Source organism: Sorex araneus, chromosome 9 (genome assembly GCF_027595985.1).
Source record: "Sorex araneus isolate mSorAra2 chromosome 9, mSorAra2.pri, whole genome shotgun sequence".
NCBI classification, from domain to species: domain Eukaryota; kingdom Metazoa; phylum Chordata; class Mammalia; order Eulipotyphla; family Soricidae; genus Sorex; species Sorex araneus.
The window spans coordinates 21,910,016-21,928,555 of record NC_073310.1 but is presented as its reverse complement, the minus strand read 5'-3'; the positions used below and the strand labels follow the sequence as shown (position 1 = coordinate 21,928,555).

Sequence of the window (18,540 nt, the reverse complement as noted above, 5' to 3'; positions counted from 1 at the left end):
AGCTCGGGGTCTTTTGCCCAACCTGCTGGACCTGTGTGTCCTCGTAGGGGGCTGGACCCTGGATAGCCAGTCTTACAATAAACCCTGCTTGCTGTTTGCAGTCTCTGGAGTCTTTTTGTCATTATTGGGAGATCTCTTTCTGCACCCTAACACAGATTGGAAGATTTAATGTCTGGATTCGTGCAGTAGAAGAGATTTTCTACAATACAACATCCAGGTGACGTGGCACAGCAAAACTCTCAGGAGCATCCAATAATGAGCAGTACTATAAGACATTAATATTTTCACCAGGAAAATAGATTCCAGGGAACTCCAATGCTGAATGTGTTGCCCTAATGAGCAACACAACTAAAGGTGAAAGCACCATAGTCAGTATAATAAAAAGCCTTTACTATGAACCACAAAAGCTAAAAAAAAAAAAACTAAGAAGGAAAGGAAAAGAACTACAAATACATCAACTTTTAAAAGAAACCCACTTTACTGTGGGGCTGGAGCGATAGCACAGCAGTAGGGCATTCGACTTGCACGTGGCCAACCCAGGTTAGATTCCTCCACGCCTCTTGGAGAGCCCAGCAAGCTACTGAGAGTGTCTCGCCCGCACCCACAGAGCCTAGTAAGCTGCCCGTGGTGCATTCAACATGCCAAAGACAATAACAAACAAGTCTCACAATGGAGAGGTTTCCTGTGCCCGCTTAAGCAAATTGATGAGCAACAGGATGACAGTGAAAGTAATAGTGACAGTGACAACTTTACTGTTCAGTCAAATAAATATTCATCCACAAGTTCCTCTTCAGCTCTGCTAAACTCACACATTGTTTCTCTACTTTATGCAGTTGGAGCAATAGCACAGCGGGTAGGTTGTTTGCCTTGAATGCAGCTGACCTGGGTCTCTGTCTCTCTTGAGAGCCCAGCAACCTACTGAGAGTATCCCGCCCTTATGGGAGAGCATGGCAAGCCACTGTGTGTCATATTCGATATGCCACAAACAGTAACAACAAGTCTCACAATGGAGATGTTACTGGTGCCCACTTGAGCAAATCGATGAACAATGGGATGACTGTGCTATGCAGTTGAAAGCCACAAGAACACTCAGAGGAGAGCTATTTGAGTAACTGAAAATGTGATGATAAATATTCCTGAGGGAAACTCTGCATTTCAAAGAACATCAAGAGCACTGAACTTTATGTTTTTCATTCTGTGCTTCTGAACTCAAGAAGAGCCACCAAACTAGTCACCCACCCATACTTTTTCACAGGAAGAGCTAGCGATAGGTAGGTACTGGTATTTAATCCAATTCAGGGTAAACCACACAATGATCTCCCCAGACCAAAGTCTTCACTTCCCACTAGTGACCACGTATTGCATCACTAAAAACTCATGAAGAAAGCACATTGACTGGAATAACTCTTCTCCAGGTCCTCTCCTTTTCCTCCATGTTTTTAACCACATCCGTTATTTCTAGTACCCTCCCAGTCTCTCTCATCCTCAGATCAAAATGACAAAAAAAATTAAAGAAAAAGAGCAGTATATAACCCAATAAAAACTACAAGGCATCCACTCTAAATGTAAGCATAGAGAAATATTTTTGAAATAGAGAATAAACATACCATAAAATTTAATAAAAATTTATAGAAAAATAATGCAAATATGTCATCTTTCAAGTGGTAGATCCACCAGTATAGAAGCAATACAGATAACTCTACAATTCAAATTATCAGAAAAACTCATATTCCTAAATGTATACACACTGAACAGGGTGTCCACAAGAGTTTTTAAGACACTAATAGATGTGAAATAGTAGATGAAGGAGCCCAAGTTGGGATCTTTGCAGAGGGTCTAATGATGTGAAGCTTCATGCTCCTGCTACTTACTTGAAATCATTCAGGTGCCTCCAGTAGAAGGAGGAGAAGAAAGACGGATTTCCCACAAAAGAAGCTTTCTCATTAAATAACCTGGTAATTGTGGGTCCCTGAGAAGGCTAAAAACATTCATTCTCTGAACTAAATGATCAGGAAAGAAAAGATATTAATCAACTGTGAAGACATCCAACATTTCCTTTCATGAGCTACTGTGAGTCAACAGTTCCTGCAATCAAGGTATGAGATGAGGGCAAATGTTATGGGGAGCAAATTGAGAGGATTGAACCCTAGGGCATGCTTTGGCATCGGTTGTTTTACTTCATGTACATCTATTAGGCCACAGATGAGTTTCAATATCCTGGGCTTCCTTCAGCTCAGTGAACTAGTGAATGTATAGGTGAGTGATACATAAATCCCTCTATATAAATGATATATGAATATTAACCATTCTCTCCACCCTGCATAGTGAAGTTCAACATAAAATTATATCCCCTCTTTATCCTTTCAAAGGCTTGGAAATCTATCTTCAAATTCTCATATTTTGTCTTTTCTTTTTCTTCAATTTTCACATTCTCTAATACCTGTGCTCTAAACCTGAGTTAGGGTCTGTAGACTAGCTCACTGCTTAAAGGACCTGATGGGCATGAGTAAGGTTTCCAGGTCCACCCACCCAGTGCCACCACATGTCCTGAACTGGATCCTAGAGCTCTGCTGTTTCAAATTGGAAGTTTTGCTGCCTTCATCCCAGCACCATAAGGGATTTTCTGCAATATATCACCCAGGTGGGTATGAACACCAAAGCAAACAGCTGTAACCCAGGACATGCTAGTACTAAGAGGCATGTGAACTCTTTTTTTTATTTTATTAAATTTTTAAAATTTTATTGAATCACACTGAGAGAGTTACATGCTTTCATTTTTTGGTTACAATCTCAGAATGATCAAACACCCATCCCTCCACCAGTGCACATTCCCCACCACCAATATCTGGGGCATACCCCCCCTTTCCACCTCCCCCTCCCACTATGGAAGACAATATTACCCATAATCTCTCTCTACTTTTGGGCATTATAGCTTGCAACACAGACACTGAGAGGTCATCATGTTTAGTTCATTATCTACTTTCAGAACGCATCTCCCAACCCAACTGGTTCCTCCAGCCATCATTTTCTTAGTGATCCCTTCTCTACTTCATCTGCCATTCCCCTCCAACAAGTGAACTCTTATACCAGAAAAATATTGCCCCAGGAATCACAGTGCTGAATGTGTGAGCACTAAAATCTGATGTGTGGCTCCTGTGGGCAACACGAGTAAAGGTGAAAGCACCATAGTCAGTGTGTCTATAACACTTAGACATTACACACAAACCACTTCTAAAGAAACAAAGGAAAGGAGAACTATAAGTTCAAAAACATTGTTTTAAAAAAATACCACTGTAAGGTCAAGTTACATAATACTCTCAGCATCAGATTCCACTCCAGATTCCACCAACATTTCTCCATCCCACGCAGTGGAGAGCCCTGAGAACACACAGAGAGAGGACAGCTATTTGACTAACTCAATATGTAGCTCTGTAGCACTGTCACCTCATTGTTCATCAATTTGCTCGAGCAGTCACCAGTAATGTCTCCATTATGACACTTGTCGTTAATGTTTTTGACATATTGAATACACCACATGTAATTTGCCAGGCTCTGCAGTGCGGGCAGCATACTCTCGGTAGCTTGCCGGGCTTGCCGAGAAGGACAGAGGACTCGAACCCGGGTCGACCACGTGCAAGTTAATGCCCTACGTGCTTTCCTATGACTCTAGTCCTGTGCTATCACTCAATATGTGGATCATCAAATGTAGATTAGGAAGGAAACTGCTGCATTTAAAGTAACATCAATAGTTGTGAACTTCCTATTTTCCACTTTGTGCCTCTGGACTCAAGAATAGCCACCAAACTAGTACTCCCACCCACATTTCTTCTAGGAAGAGTGAATTTCATGCAGCTATGCTACATCATACTTTTCAGAATAAACCACGGCGAGGAATTTTCCCGACCCAGCTGTTTACCTCCGCCTGGTGGCCACACACTGCATTACAGAGACTGATAAAAGGCACAACAGGGAAAGGCACAACTGAGCTGAATGAAAATCCTCTCCGCCAATTCCTCTCCTTTCCTCCATGTTGGGAAACATAGAGACTTGGAGGGAAATGAAAGAATTGAAAACGACCTTGTTTCTTTCTAATCCTTTCCTAACCTCTTTCTCTTGTCCTCAGAATCCAAAAAAGACATTGTAAATTAAAAGAAAAGAAAGACAGATGATTTCTACAAAGTGCCCATCTTATGACCTTCTTTTTCATTTTTATTTTGTTTATCTTTAAATATTTTATCACAGAAAAGTGTCATTTTAAATATAGCATGCTGTGACAATCTCTGTCATGTTGACTCACCCAACAGTCTTGCTCATTAAGTTCACAAATTAAACCTCTGAGGAAATACAAGTTAAGCAACTAAAATCCATAGACACACTGGTCTCCCGTGTTTAAACTCCGGGGCTCCATGAGGATGGAGACAGGCCATGGTCCCTGCTACCGAAGCTCTTGCAGTCGCACCACTGGACACTGCTGGAGCCATGCTGACTGCTTAGGACCTAACTCCATGGATTCACTAAGGTTCCTGCAGACTCATCCCAGATCTACAGAACCTGAAGTTTCTGGGCCTCCAAATTCCAAGGCACTTAGTCGTGTTCACATTTCAATCTACTTCAGTTTGCTTCTGGATAGTCCTATTGAGAAGATTTCAAGTGTCTATTTGCTTGTATGTTGTGATTGAAAACACTAGATGTTGGTGCTTAATTTTATTTATTAATTATCAAGTGACAAATGAATTATAGTCATAAAAGGAACTATTATTTATCTGTAGCAAGGGATTTATTTAGGATTCAGGATGAATGAACGAGAACATATTGACATCACTAAGAGAAATTAAATAATTAATATGCAATATGAATCCCCAACAGGAACATATAAACTCCTAAAACAAGACAAATGCATTAACATGGATTTAAAATTTGTTTTATGTAGAGAGTTGAGGAGGAGAAATATTGGAAAGAGCTGATGGTATATAGGAAGTTTCATTAAGAGGAGAAATATATTATGGAATAAAATGTTCATGGATGTGTTAAGCTAAGACTATAAGAACACATGTCTTTTTTTAATAATAAAAATATTTTTCTTTTTTATTTTTTATCTTTCCATTTTTTTATTGAGTCACCATGAAGAACACATGTCATAAAGGACTGAAATTATGGGCTTCCAATTCTTTCCAAAAACTGTCCACTCTATAGGGGGATATACAGATTACCTCAAAGAGTTTATGACTTTATTATTGTGCATGCCTGCATACCATAAATCAGAGAGAATTAGAAACAAATATAAAGTGCAGCTAAAAGACTAAATATAAAAGAATTTGAAGAACGTTATAATTTTAAAAAAACAAAAGTCATAAGTTTATAACCATTCAATTTCAAAATAAATATGTAAACAAATGAAAATCTAAGTTCATTAGGGAAGGATGAAGAGCTGACTGAAAGCAGGTTTTTGTCTCACTTCCCTATGAGCATGAACCATTGTGCCAGGCCACCAGTTCTGCCTGAGCAACAGTAATAATCAGCCTCGTCCTCAGGCTTGAGCCCAGAGATGGTCAGGGTCGCTGTGTTGCCAGATTTGGAGCCAGAGAAGCGCTCAGGGATTCCGGATGGCCGAGTGTTGACAACATAAATCAGCATTTTGGGAGCTGTGCCCTCCTGCTGCTGGTACCAGGAGACAAGGTTATATGCCCCAATGTCATCGCTGGTTCCTGTACGGGAGATGGTGACTGTCTGTCCCTGAGTCCCAGACACTGAAGGAGGCTGAATCAGAGCAAACTGGGCCCAAATCCCTGAAAAAAAACCCAACACACTCTGATAAGTTCAGGTTGGTTCTGGATAAACCTGAGGAAGGAAGAAAAGGGTGAGCCCAGATGTTCTCTGGGTCCCTTCTCAGAGCCTCACCTGGGCCCTGACTGAAGAAGCTGAGCAGGAGAAGAGCCCAGGTCATGATGGAGATGCCCAGAGTGCTGCCTGCTGACACCCCAACCCTGGGCCTGGCTCTCTGCCAGCTCTTATCCCTCCCCTGCCCCAGAGAAGGGAGGGGCCTGCATGCAAAGCTGCTTCCTGCACCTGCCTCTGCTCACCCCTCTCTGGCCTGGCCTTGAACCTTAAATTTCTCAGAATTTCTTAATATTAGAGACATCTAAAAAATTCTTCTGACATTATTCTTCTCAGAAAAAATATTTCTATATACCTGATTTACAGAGAATAATATATGTGCTGAAATCCCTCGTGTTCATGAACTCTGTGTTTTATACTGTAATGCGACGTGACAATGTCTCCATGAACAAATAAGTGTGGGGCACCACTGCAGATTCCCTCAATTGAGAGTTCATATTACAGGTTTCTTTACAGCATACGGAAAGTTAGTTACTATCTCTGAAAAAATTAAAAACTTGCTCTGGTGATCTCTTACTTTTAAGACTACAAAGTACAAACTTTATATTGCTTCCTGCCACACTTGTTTGTGCTTGAATATGTACAGTATTGTATTACTCAGGCAGCTAGACAACTGGAACACTCACCTACTCATCATAGGGATGCTCTAAATTGAGGAAGTCTGAGCAATAAAAATCAATACAGAAAAACACAAGGAGTGATACTCCCATTTGTGTCTCCCAATGTTGCCTTTGCATTCTTGAACTTGTCAATATCAATTTCCTCTCTCCAACTCTCATTCAACAACAGTCAAGACAGTAAATTGTGTACTGCATTTTGGCATTTAAATGACAGTAGTAAGAGAAAAAGAGAGAAGGAAAAACTCTGTTTTGTACCTTTGTAGATATACATACTGAGGTACTTCTTATAAATTTGTATTAATCAATATTTTATTATATTTTACCTTATATAGTGATAATAATACTATGGACAATATAGTATATATGATATATATAATACTAAATAGTATATAGTGAATACAGTAAAATATATAATACTATATGTTATAATACTAAAATGGTTTCAACATTGTTGGGCTTCCTTTAAGTCAGTGGACCAATAAATATATAGGGATATTATACATCAGTCTCTCTATATAAATGATATGTTACTATAATTCCACTCTCCAACCTATATTGGAAATATCAACCTAAGATTATGTCTCACCGTTATTCCTGCCAAAAGCTTGGAAAATATCCCAGTCATAGCACACCAGACTGTAAGGTAGTGTAATGTAAAGACAATAACTCTCAAACAAACATTTCTAACAATCTGAACTAACAAAAATTGCACAGAAGACTTAACTGTAAAAACTGCTTAGTAAACCCTCAGACAAGGACTTACTATACCAATGGTGATATAAAATTTTCACAAATTTTCCTATACAGAAGTGTTCCTTGACTTTTCCATTCTTCATTTAGTAGTGAAAAGCAACATAAAATAAATTATTGTGCGCCTCCTATGGGGCATGATTGAAGGCTGTTTGGGAAAATAGAGTCAATTGTAGAGGAAAGGTGACAGTGGTGGTGGGATTGGTGTTGCAATATTGACTGCCTCTAAAAACAAATATTGGATGCCTTTTTATCAACTTCGTTAACCACAATATTTAAATAAAATGGTGGGAGAGGGACAGGAAATGGCTTGGAAAACTACTTTCAATTTCTTACATTTTTCTCCTTTTCTTTGAATTTTTTTCAGGAAAGGAGAATTAAAAGTTCAAAAACATTGTTTTAAAAAAATACCACTTTAAGGTCAAGTTATTTAGTATACTCAGCATCGGATTCCACTCCAGCTGTAGGGAGCTCACACCAATATTTCTCCATCCTACGCAGCTGAGAGCCCTGCAGCACACAGAGAGAAGACAGCTATTTGACTAACTCAATATGTGGATCATAAAAGGTAGATTAGGAGGGAAACCCCAGCATTTAAAGAACATCAAAAGTTGTGAACTTCCTGTTTCCCACTTTGTGCCTCTGGACTCAAGAATAGCCACCAAACTAGTACTTCCATCCATATTTCTTCTAGGAAGAGTGACGGTTAGGCAGCTATGGTACATCATACTTTTCTGAATAAACCACAGCAATGACTTTTTCCGACCCTGCTGTTTACCTCCACCTGGTGGCCACATACTGCATTACAAAGACTGATAAAAGGTACAACTGGGAAAGGCACACTTGAGCTTTAAATCCTCTCTTCCAATCCCTCCCTTTTCCTCCATGTTGGGAAACCTAGAGACTTGGATGGAAATGAAAGAATTGAAAACCACCTCGTTTCTTTCTAGTCCTTTCCTAATTTCTTTCTCTGGTCCTAAGAATCAAGAAAAGACAGAGTAAATTGAAAGAAAAACGCATGATTTCTACAAAGTTTTGGCCTTCTTTTTCTTTTTTCTTTTGTTTATTTTTTGAAGTTTTATTACAGAAGTGCCATTTCAAATATAAACATACAGTGACAAGCTCTGTCATGTTGACTCACCCACCAGTCTTACTCTTCAAATTCACAACCTAAACCTCTGTGGAAATGCAAGTCAAGCAATTGAAATTTATAGACACACTGGTTTCCTGTGGTTAAAATCCCGGTCTCCCTGAGAATGGGGCAGGCCACGGTCCCTGCTATTGAAATTTCTGCAGTCTCAGCACTCAACACTGCTGGAGCCATGCCAACTGCTTATGACCTAACTCCATGGATTCACTAAAGTTCCTGGACTCTCATCCCAGGTCTACAGACCCTGAAGTTTCTGGACCTCCAAATTCTGCAGCACTTAGTCGTGTTCACATTTCAATTTACTTCAGTTTGCTTCTGGATAGTCCTATTTAAAAGATTTCAAGTGTCAATTTACTTGTATGTTGTGAATGAAAACTCCAGAAATCGGTGATTAATTTTATTCATTGAATAATTTATCAAGTGACAAATAAATTATAGTCATAAAATGAACTATTGTTTAGTAAGGTATTGATGTAGGTTTCAGCATGAATGAACTAGACCATATTGACATCACTAAGAAAAATTAAATAATTAACACACTATATGAATCCCTAACAGGAATATATGAACTTCTGAAACAAGGCAAATGTGTTGACATGGATTTAAAATTTTTTTATGTAGAGTTAAGGAGGAGAAATATTGGAAAGAACTGATGGTATATAGGAAGTTTCTTTATTTAAGAGGAGAAATATGTTATGAAATAAAAGTGTTAATGGATGTTTCAAGGTAAGACTATAAAAACACATGTCTAAAGGGCTAAAATTATGGAATGTCAATTCATCCAAAAACTCTCCAACTGTATAGGTGGATATACAGATTACCTCAAAGAGTTTATGACTTTATTATTGTGCATGCCTGCATACCATACAAATTCAGAGAGAATTGGAATCCAATATAAAGTGCAGCTAAAAGACTAAATATTAAAAAATTTGGAGAACGTTATAAATTTAAAAATCAAAAATCAAAAGTTTGTAATAATTCAGTTTCAAAATAAATATGTAAACAAGTGAAAATCTAAGTTCATTAGGGAAGGAGGATGAGATAACTCAGAGCAGGTTTTTGTCTCACTTCCCTATGAGCATGAACCACTGTGTGTTGATACCATTTCTGTACGAGCCACAATAGTAATTAGCCTCATCCTCAGGCCTGAGCCCAGAGATGGTCAGGGTCGCTGTGTTGCCAGACTTGGAGCCAGAGAATCGATCAGGGATCCCGGATGGCCGAGTGTTGACATCATAAATCAGCGTTTTGGGGACTGTGCCCTCCTGTTGCTGGTACCAGGAGACACGGTCATATCTCCCGATGTCATCGCTGGTTCCTTTACAGGAGATGGTGACTGTCTGTCCCGGAGTCCCAGACACTGAGGGAGGCTGAGTCAGAGCAGATTGGGCCCAGATCCCTGAAAAAAAAACCCAACACACTTTGATGAGTTCAGGTTGGTTCTAGATAAACCTGAGGAAGGAAGAAAAGGGTGAGCCCAGATGTTATCAGGTTCCCTTTCCTGAGCCTCACCTGGGCCCTGACTGAGGAGGCTGAGCAGGAGAAGAGCCCAGGTCATGATGGAGATGCCCAGAGTGCTGCCTGCTGACACCCCAACCCTGGGCCTGGCTCTCTGCCAGCTCTTATCCCTCCCCTGCCCCAGAGAAGGGAGGGGCCTGCATGCAAAGCTGCTTCCTGCACCTGCCTCTGCTCACCCCTCTCTGGCCTGGCCTTGGGCTCCAGATGTTTCTGCATTACTTTAAAAAATCATTACTATTTAGTTTTATTTCTCTTTACTTTTTTATCTAATTTTGGCATTCAATGAGGCATGAAGGCCCCTCCCAGTGATATTCTCCTAACAGGGCTGGCAGTTAGTTCAATGCCAGGCTGTGTCTGCTGTGGTCCAAGTACACTGTATGGTGCTGTGGACCACCAAAGTCATCATGGTGGTGCTCTGGCACCTCAAGGACAAACCTAGGAAACTGATCTGGTGCCAGAGATTGAACCAGCAATTGACTGCCTCTGGCACCTCTGTATTTCTACAGAGCATAGCTATAAAACAAGTTAATTCTCCTTGATATAAATTTTTCTCATAGAAACACTTTGATACCATATTTGGAGAGAAAAATAAATGTGCTGACGTCACATATATTCATGACCTTCCTAATCTTCTGGGTCTTTGCCTGTAATGTGACTGCCTCAATGATCACTCAATACCGTGTCACTCCAGGAAATGCCCTCTTATGGGTGCCCATGTTTCAGGTTATCTCTAACATTGACAAAGTTAGGTTACCCTTTCGAGTAAATACCTGCTTTTGATGGTTGGCTGCCAGTATTGAGTCTCTCAGGTACGTCCCGTCCTTTTCACTGCCCCAACCATGCTTTTTCGTGTTGAAGCAGCTGTTTTGCTGATTCTCAGAAGCAGATTGTCACTCCCAAGTTATCCTCTGCTGTGTAGATTCCCAACTCCGCAAAACACCCCAGCTGTAACAAGGCCAAAAATGTGTTTGTCAACTCCAAACTTAATGGAGTACAACCCCAATGAACAGTACAAGATGTGCTGTGCCAGGCTAGGAAGGGCAGCCTTGAGAAACACTTGGTGCTGAGTGGGGGAATTTCTACCACGTGATGTGCAGCTCCAGTGAACACCAGAACTCAATGGAAAAGCATCACAGTCAGTTTTTCTATACCCCACATCCCCCATCCTTGTACAACCACCTCTGTAATATCAAATAAGGGTAACGAGGGGAAGATACACTTGACAGCATTTAAGAAAAAGAAGACTGCAATGTCAAGTTAAAATTATCAGTGAGATCAGAAAACCATTCCCCCACCCCACCACACACACACCCCTTAATTCAGATATAAACTTCAAGAACTTACAAACAACAACTATTCGAATCCCTATAAAGGTGGGGCACACAAGGCAAACAGGGGAGGTAGCCACATTGAACTAACAGAAAACAACACTGAATTTCTGGTTTTCCCTTCTGTGTTGCTGTACTCAAAGAAAGACAGCAGATTTGGAACAGGGCACCCTTACTTCCCTTCTTTTAGACTAACTTAGTGAGAGGCAGTTCTTGAGACTTTCAAGTTGATTTGCTGTAAACCACAGTAAAAGATGGTACCAAATACAGGTCCTCACTGCCCCCTGGAGTCACCTAATGCTATAACTAAAATTCATAATGCGGCAGAATTAAGTTGATTTCTACCACTTTTTTTACTTTCTAACATCCTCTGAACTTCTCATCTTTCGTCTCCTTGTTTTCTCCTAACTCCTTGTCTTTGGTTTTCTACTTTTTTTTTTGTTTTGTTTTGAAATCACACCTGGTGATGCTCAGTATTTTTTTTTAACCATCATTCACTTTTTCAAAATTAAAAAAAAATTACTTGAATCACAATGAGATACACAATTACAAAGTTGTTCATGTTTGGGTTTCAGTCATATAATATTTCAACACCTGTGCATTCATCAATGTACATTTCCCACCACCAATGTCTCCTCCTCATTCTCCTGCACATCCTCCTCTTTTCCCTCCTCCTCCTCCTTCTTGTCCTCCTCTTCCTCTTTTCATTTGGTGCTCATGCCATGCATTATTTCTGGCTCTACAATCAAGAATCACTCCTGATGAAGATAGATTATTTATTTGGGCCCTTTCTTGACTCTTGATGAGTGCTTTCCTTACTATAAACTTATCTTTTAACACAGTTTTTGTCGCATCCCTTATATTCTGGTATTTGTCATCTTCATTATTGCTTCCAGGAATCTTCCTTCCACCAGGGCCCCTCCCAGGTCATTGTTTGGAAACTATTCTTTTTCTTTCTCCCCTAGGAATGTTGATTGACACATTGTTTGGGAAAGTTGCTCATAATAGATTTGTTTCAGATATACAGTGCTCCAACACCACTCTCACCTCTAATGTCCCCTCTCTGCACCAATATCCCCAGGTTCCATCCCAGCCACTTGGTTGCATATAACAAATGTATTTCATATAATAGGTCCAATAAAACCAAGAAACGGTGGGTAGAAGTATCAGAAATGAAACTAGTAAAAGTCAATTTATGATGAGTTTGTATGTTTTGAACCTTTATTGATCTAGTGAAGGACAACCCGATGAACCGATAGTCAGCGCCATACTCAATTCCACATGATGGGAAGTTTCTCCTGCCCCTGATAGGAGCTTTTTAAACACTTCCTCCAAAACATGTTTCAAGGCTTCTAGTTCCCTAAGCTGTTGTCTGTCCATGAAGTTCTATATAATTCCTTCAAATCTGAATGATAATCTAGCCAGGTAGAGGATTCTTGATGAGATGTTTATTTCATTGAGTTTCTGCACTATATCCTTCAATGTTCATTTGACTCATAAAACCTCATTTGTAGATCTGCTGTTCATTTAATGGTCTTTACCTTGAATAAAATTTTTTTTATCTTCTTCAGTCTTCTTTCTCTATATTTGGATTTTGTCTTTGGGTACAATATGTCTTGGAGTTTACCTGATTGGGCCTATTTTCACTGGGATCCCAGCAGCCTTTTGGATCTTGGTGCCAGTAATCATCAATTCTGAGAAATTCTCATCAATTTTTTTAACTTGTTTTTCTTTTGCACATTTATCTGCCTGTTCTCAAGAGAAATCAATGATTTTTATGTTGTCCTTTTTGAACACATCCCATAGTTCTCTGGTAGGCTGTTCATTTCTTCTCAGGGTATTTTCCACCTTCTGCTGCTTTCTAGTGGTTTCTCGATTCTGGTCTAGGACCTCCTTAATCTTCTGTTCAGCTTCTGTTATTCTGATGCTCAGAGCTTCTATCGACTTTATTTTTAATATCATCTACAATGTTCCTGTTTTCTGTGATTTCTGACTGTAATTGTTTTCTCATTTCAAGTTTTATACTTCCTTTTGCTTTGCTGACTACCTGTGCTATTGCTTCTTTGAACTTACTGAACATCCTCATCATAACTTCACTGAAGACACTGTCTGAGGATTTACTGCTGTTGTTCATGGCTTCAGTGATATTGTGTTTTCTTCATTGAGCTGGATGGGTTCTACGTGTTTTCCCATTGGTTTTCTCCTGTGCTTATGGTCAGGATGAGTCTTTGTAGTATTTACACCCTGCTGCTAGAACCACCCCTCCCCACCCACTCTGGAAGATACTAAAAGATACAGCTGGCAACTGCTTTCCATCTTTTCTGCCCAATCTCAAAGAATGACAGGAAGAAAAACTGTGAACAGATATAGTTTGTTGAGTTGAACTATTGCACAATCACACAAGTGGCCAACAATTCAGGTATTGTGATGTAGACCTTTAAAGTGATGAAGGTTCAGTGTGGAGGCTGCTGGGACCCACCGCGAGAGAGGGCTCTTCCTCCTGTTGGAACTCTGCCTCCTGTTCTAGATGGGTCCAGTATTATCAGAGTGAGGCAGGCCTCTCCTGGGACTGTGGAGCAGCAAGCACAAGGTTAGAGGAATCTTTTGGCCTCCTTTATATCCTGTTTAAAACTACTTTCCCTAGATTGTTCAGTAGTAAATTTTAAATCTAACTATTTGAGTCTCTCTCCATATCAGTTTCAGTTTGTGATTGCTTTCACTTTCAAAGCAACATGGTCTGAGAACATAATTGATTTAACTCTTATTTTCTTGAATTTATGGAGTCAGATGTTGTGTCTCAAAATGTGCAAACATCTTGGAGAATGTGTAATGTTTATTTGGGAAGAATGTGTACTTGAACTATCGGGAGTGGGGGAGGGGTGAAGAGCTCTAGAAAGATCTGCTACACCTGTCCTCTCAATTCATATCTTTAAGACCACTGTTTTCTTGTTGGAATAAAGCTCTAAACCTTTTAGGCTTAACATTGGTTTGTGCTTTCTCACAGGCTGCAGGGGCCTTGGGTTTATTTGCTTATACCCATCACAATGCTCCTGAGATATTCCCATTCCTCAGTTTATTGGAATATAGCACTAGACATTTTAGGCTTAACATTGGTATGTCCTTACACCTTTGCCACAGGGAGTTTAGGTGTATTGGGTTACACCCATCACAGTGCTCCTGAGGTACTCCCATTCCTCTGTGCTTATCTGTAACCTCTTCTCTCTGCTCTGCTTCCCCAACTCATCCATCACCTTTATCACCTAATCAGACTGTTGACTTATAAAGTCAGATCCTTTAAGAACTCTGGCTTTGTATTTGTAAGTGAAATATTGCTTTTCTCTTCTCCTTATGTCCTTTGCATAGTTACTTTAGAGCAATGTCCTTTTTTGTATAGACACAGGAATATAATTAATGCTGTGCTTTTGTAACTTGGGAGTTAATTGATTCTGAATAATATTCTCTCCTGGACATCTGTTTTCTTGACTTAAGCCTCAGTTGCCCATAGTTCCTAACATATCAAAAAGCAGGATCCCAACAAGGAATTGGATGGACCCAGGGCAAGCTGTGAGCTACCCTGACATCGAAATGGGCCAGGCCAAGCACCATAACTTACTATAAGTTAGCAGCATTGTCATGGACAAATTCTGTCATGATCCAAAGATTACCAACAGGATTAGGACCCTGCTTAGGGTTAGGAAAGACTAATCTTGCCTGAGCACTGTAGACTGAGTTATATAGTGCGATGTCCCCAGAATAGCCACCCTATAAGCTCAATGTATTTCTTACTGTGTCCACACAAAATGACTCATATTATTAAGAAGTAGAATTAAGATGAATGGTTAATTGGTTATAGGACTAAGAAAAGGAGAAACACACCCCGAGATGATATTCGCCCGTAGGCAGTTCATCTTGCTGGATGAGAATTTGTCCTAGGAAAAGCTTCCCCTGACAAAAGGACTTTATATCTGTTGATTGTATGATCACACCTATGTGTAACTGCTACCCAATTCTTCATGATTTGGGGATATATCTAAGGCTAGAAGAGAGGTGGATGGGGCGCCGGGGATCAGAGATGAATGCAGAAGAGATTGGAATGAACTGTTACTGATACCAACCGGCCTGGTCTTTATTTTCTCCTTTATCTGTTCAATGCCTTGGCTACCCCAGGTGGAGAAAGCAGCGCTAGACCACAGAACGCAAGTGCAAGAGAGCACCATGGTTTTGTATTTGTTTTTCTGCTTTTTGGGTCAAATCCAGTGATACTCAGGGGTTCTTTCCACACTCTATCACAGGAATTACTCCAGGTAATGATTGAAGGACCATATAGGATACCGAAGATTGAACCCGGGTCGGCCGCAGGCAAACACCCTACCTGCTGTACTATCACTCCGATTTTCGTATTTATTTTTTGAATAAATAAACATATTCTTATTGAGTTCTTGTGTAGTTTATCTATCAGGCAGTGAGAGAGTGGTGTTGAAATATACTACTATTATTTTATTACTTTTTTCAGATCTACACAGGTTGCTCTAAATACCTTGATGCTCTCCATTACATAAAAGTATATTTAGGAGTGTAGGTTCTATTTGATGTGCAGATCACTTGATCATGACATGATGATTGTCTGTATTTCTTCCACATAGACTTTTTAATTTTGAAATCTATTTCAAATACTAATCCTCCATCCCTCCCAATCCCTCGTGAATTGCTAAATTTGCCCCCACAAAAGCCCTTTTCTCACTGAAGTTTAGGACCTTTGTACTACAAAATCAGAATTGCATTCACAGCCATCAGAGCACAGCAGAGAGACACAATGAGGATACAGTGTAGAAGTCCACCAAGCTTAATGAGTTAGGTTGGAGATGCCTGGGAGTCTATATAGCACCAACTGGTTCTATAACCTCTCAAACCAGAAGTAAACCCTGAGCATTGCCGGATGTGGCCCCCACCATATTTGCTTTACAAAAACAGCTGGAGTGACCATACTTATATGGATTGAGAGGGATGGAATGAGGAGTAGGAGTTGCTGTCCAAGTTCTCAGATAAGAGCTACTGTGCATGCTCCACAAATTTTAACAGGATGAAAAATCTCCTGACTATTTCATGATCCCTGTCTGCATATGCTCACCCGTGGTTTCTAGGTGTCCTTCTACCCTGAGCTCCCTGGGCCCACCCAACAGTGTTCCTCTTTATCCTGAAACTCGGTCTTGCACAGAAACTGTCACAGGAAGAAGATCAATGCAGGCAAAGAAAGTAATAATTTTATTTTTTTAGATTTTTTTTATGTTTAATTCCCCTTTTTTTCTGGCTAATTTATCCAATTTCAATGCTTGCTAGAATCCTTACTGCTTGAGCCTCTTTACTATTCTGCCCCTATAGGGAAAAGCAGATTCCCAGAAGAGAAAATGACTTCCATTTTGCATACTAGTCTATGGTAAGAAGGCTGCAACCTTCTGTGTATTCCTTATAAATTTCTCTATCTTGGCTGTCACTGTCATTGTCACTGTCATCCTGTTGCTCATCAATTTGCTCGAGCGGGTACCAGTAACATCTCCATTTTGAGACTTGTTTGTTACTGTTTTTTGGCATATCGAATACGGCACGGGTAGCTTGCCAGGCTCTGCTTTCTGGCGAGATACCCTCGGTAGCTTGCCAGGATCTCTGAGAGGGGCAGAGGAATCGAACCCGGGTCAGCCGAGTGCAAGACAAACTGTGGTGTGCTGTTGCTCCAGTCCCCTTTCTTGCTACAACCAAAAAAGTACAAAGAAATGAGAGTTATATACAAAACTAGCTCATAATTAAAACCGCACCCAGGTGACTCATCTATCTGAAGATCCTGTAGGGTGCAGACAAATATAAAAATTCATTAAAGCATGAAATTTGGTGTAGGACCTAGAAAAGGGCTTGTAGCTTTGTCTGAGCACTCCCAGAATGTAAAGGGCAGGAAAGAAGAGACACGATAGCAGGAAGAAAATGTAACTGAGTTCAAAGCAACCAAATGATTCACTAGTTTGCTAGATTGGAGATGGGTAACCATAGTAACCTAATCATGTTAGTTTCAAGGCTAAGCAAAGTTCTGGCTTTGTAATTTTCAGGCATAGTGAATAAATTACAGATAATAATGCATGCAGCAGACTGGACACAACTTAGCTGGTAGTCTGCTACAAGATACCTATTACGTTTTTAAAATGACTGTTTTGTGATCGAAGAGATAAAACAGTGGGTAGCCTTGCACATGGCCAACCTGGGTTGGTTTCCTAGTATCCCAAATGGTCCCCCAACTACTGCTAGGGATAATTGCTGAGTGCAGAGCCAGGAATAATTCCCAAGCATTACTGCCTGTGGCCCCAAAATAAAAATAAACAAAAATCAATTAAAAAATGACAGTTATTCCATTACAGAACTTGGATATATCTAGGTTATCTTCCAAGACTGCAGAGTTTCCGAACAACCAGAAAAATTCATTTATAATGGAAACTCAATTAGTATATGAATACCCCAATATTCGATATAATATTATATAAATATACATAGATTGGAATTTTTCATGGAAATATTGAACCATCTCCGCAGCTGCACGAGCATGACTCCAGAGGCCAGCTATACTACTTTTGGTATGGGCAGCTCCATGCAGAATGTCTCCAGACTGAGAACTAAGCCACGGCCCCATGCTCACCCAGGAGGTGAACTCTCTCTCTCTCTCTCTCTCCCTCTCTCTCTCTCTCTCTCTCTCTCTCTCTCTCTGTCTCGCTCTCTGTCTCTCTCTCTCTCTTTCTCTCTCTCCCTCTCTTTCTTGCCTTTTTCATTGTTGGGGGGTGAAGGGCATGGCAACCGCCATATTATGAGGACATCAATGAGATTTACAAGCTTGCAATGATCCAATATCTGGAAGAAATTTCCCTGGACTTAGTTGCTAAAATACAGAAATCCAAAACCGCGCAGCCACAATCGTGGCCGCGAGACCTCATATCTCTTCACAACAGGTATGACTCTAGTGGGGAACTCCTAACAATAATAGTGAGGTTTTTGTTGTAATATTGAATGTCACCAAAGTAAAGAGAAAGTAAAGTGAAATTTATCATTTGGGGGGCGGGGGGCGGAATGGGAGGTATACTGAGATTTTGGTGTTTTTAAAATTTTTTTGGTGGTGGAATAGGGGCACTGGTGAAGGGATGGTTGTTTCAGCATTGTATAACTGAGACTTAAACCTAAAAGCATTGTAATTTTCCAAATGGTGATTCAATAAAATAAAAATGAAAAAAAAAGAAAAAACTTGATA

The 18,540-nt window shown here is 40.1% G+C and overlaps 2 gene segments (V, D, J or C); both read right to left on the bottom strand.

The window, feature by feature from the left end:
- Positions 1–5,451: 5,451 nt before the first annotated feature.
- LOC129407066 (immunoglobulin lambda variable 2-18-like) lies at positions 5,452–5,944 on the bottom strand. The segment is given in 2 exon segments: positions 5,452–5,786; positions 5,899–5,944. Coding segments are annotated over 2 exon segments (381 nt in total).
- Positions 5,945–9,479: 3,535 nt separating this feature from the next.
- Positions 9,480–9,973, bottom strand: LOC129407065 (immunoglobulin lambda variable 2-18-like). The segment is given in 2 exon segments: positions 9,480–9,814; positions 9,928–9,973. Coding segments are annotated over 2 exon segments (381 nt in total).
- Between the last annotated feature and the right edge of the window lie 8,567 nt (positions 9,974–18,540).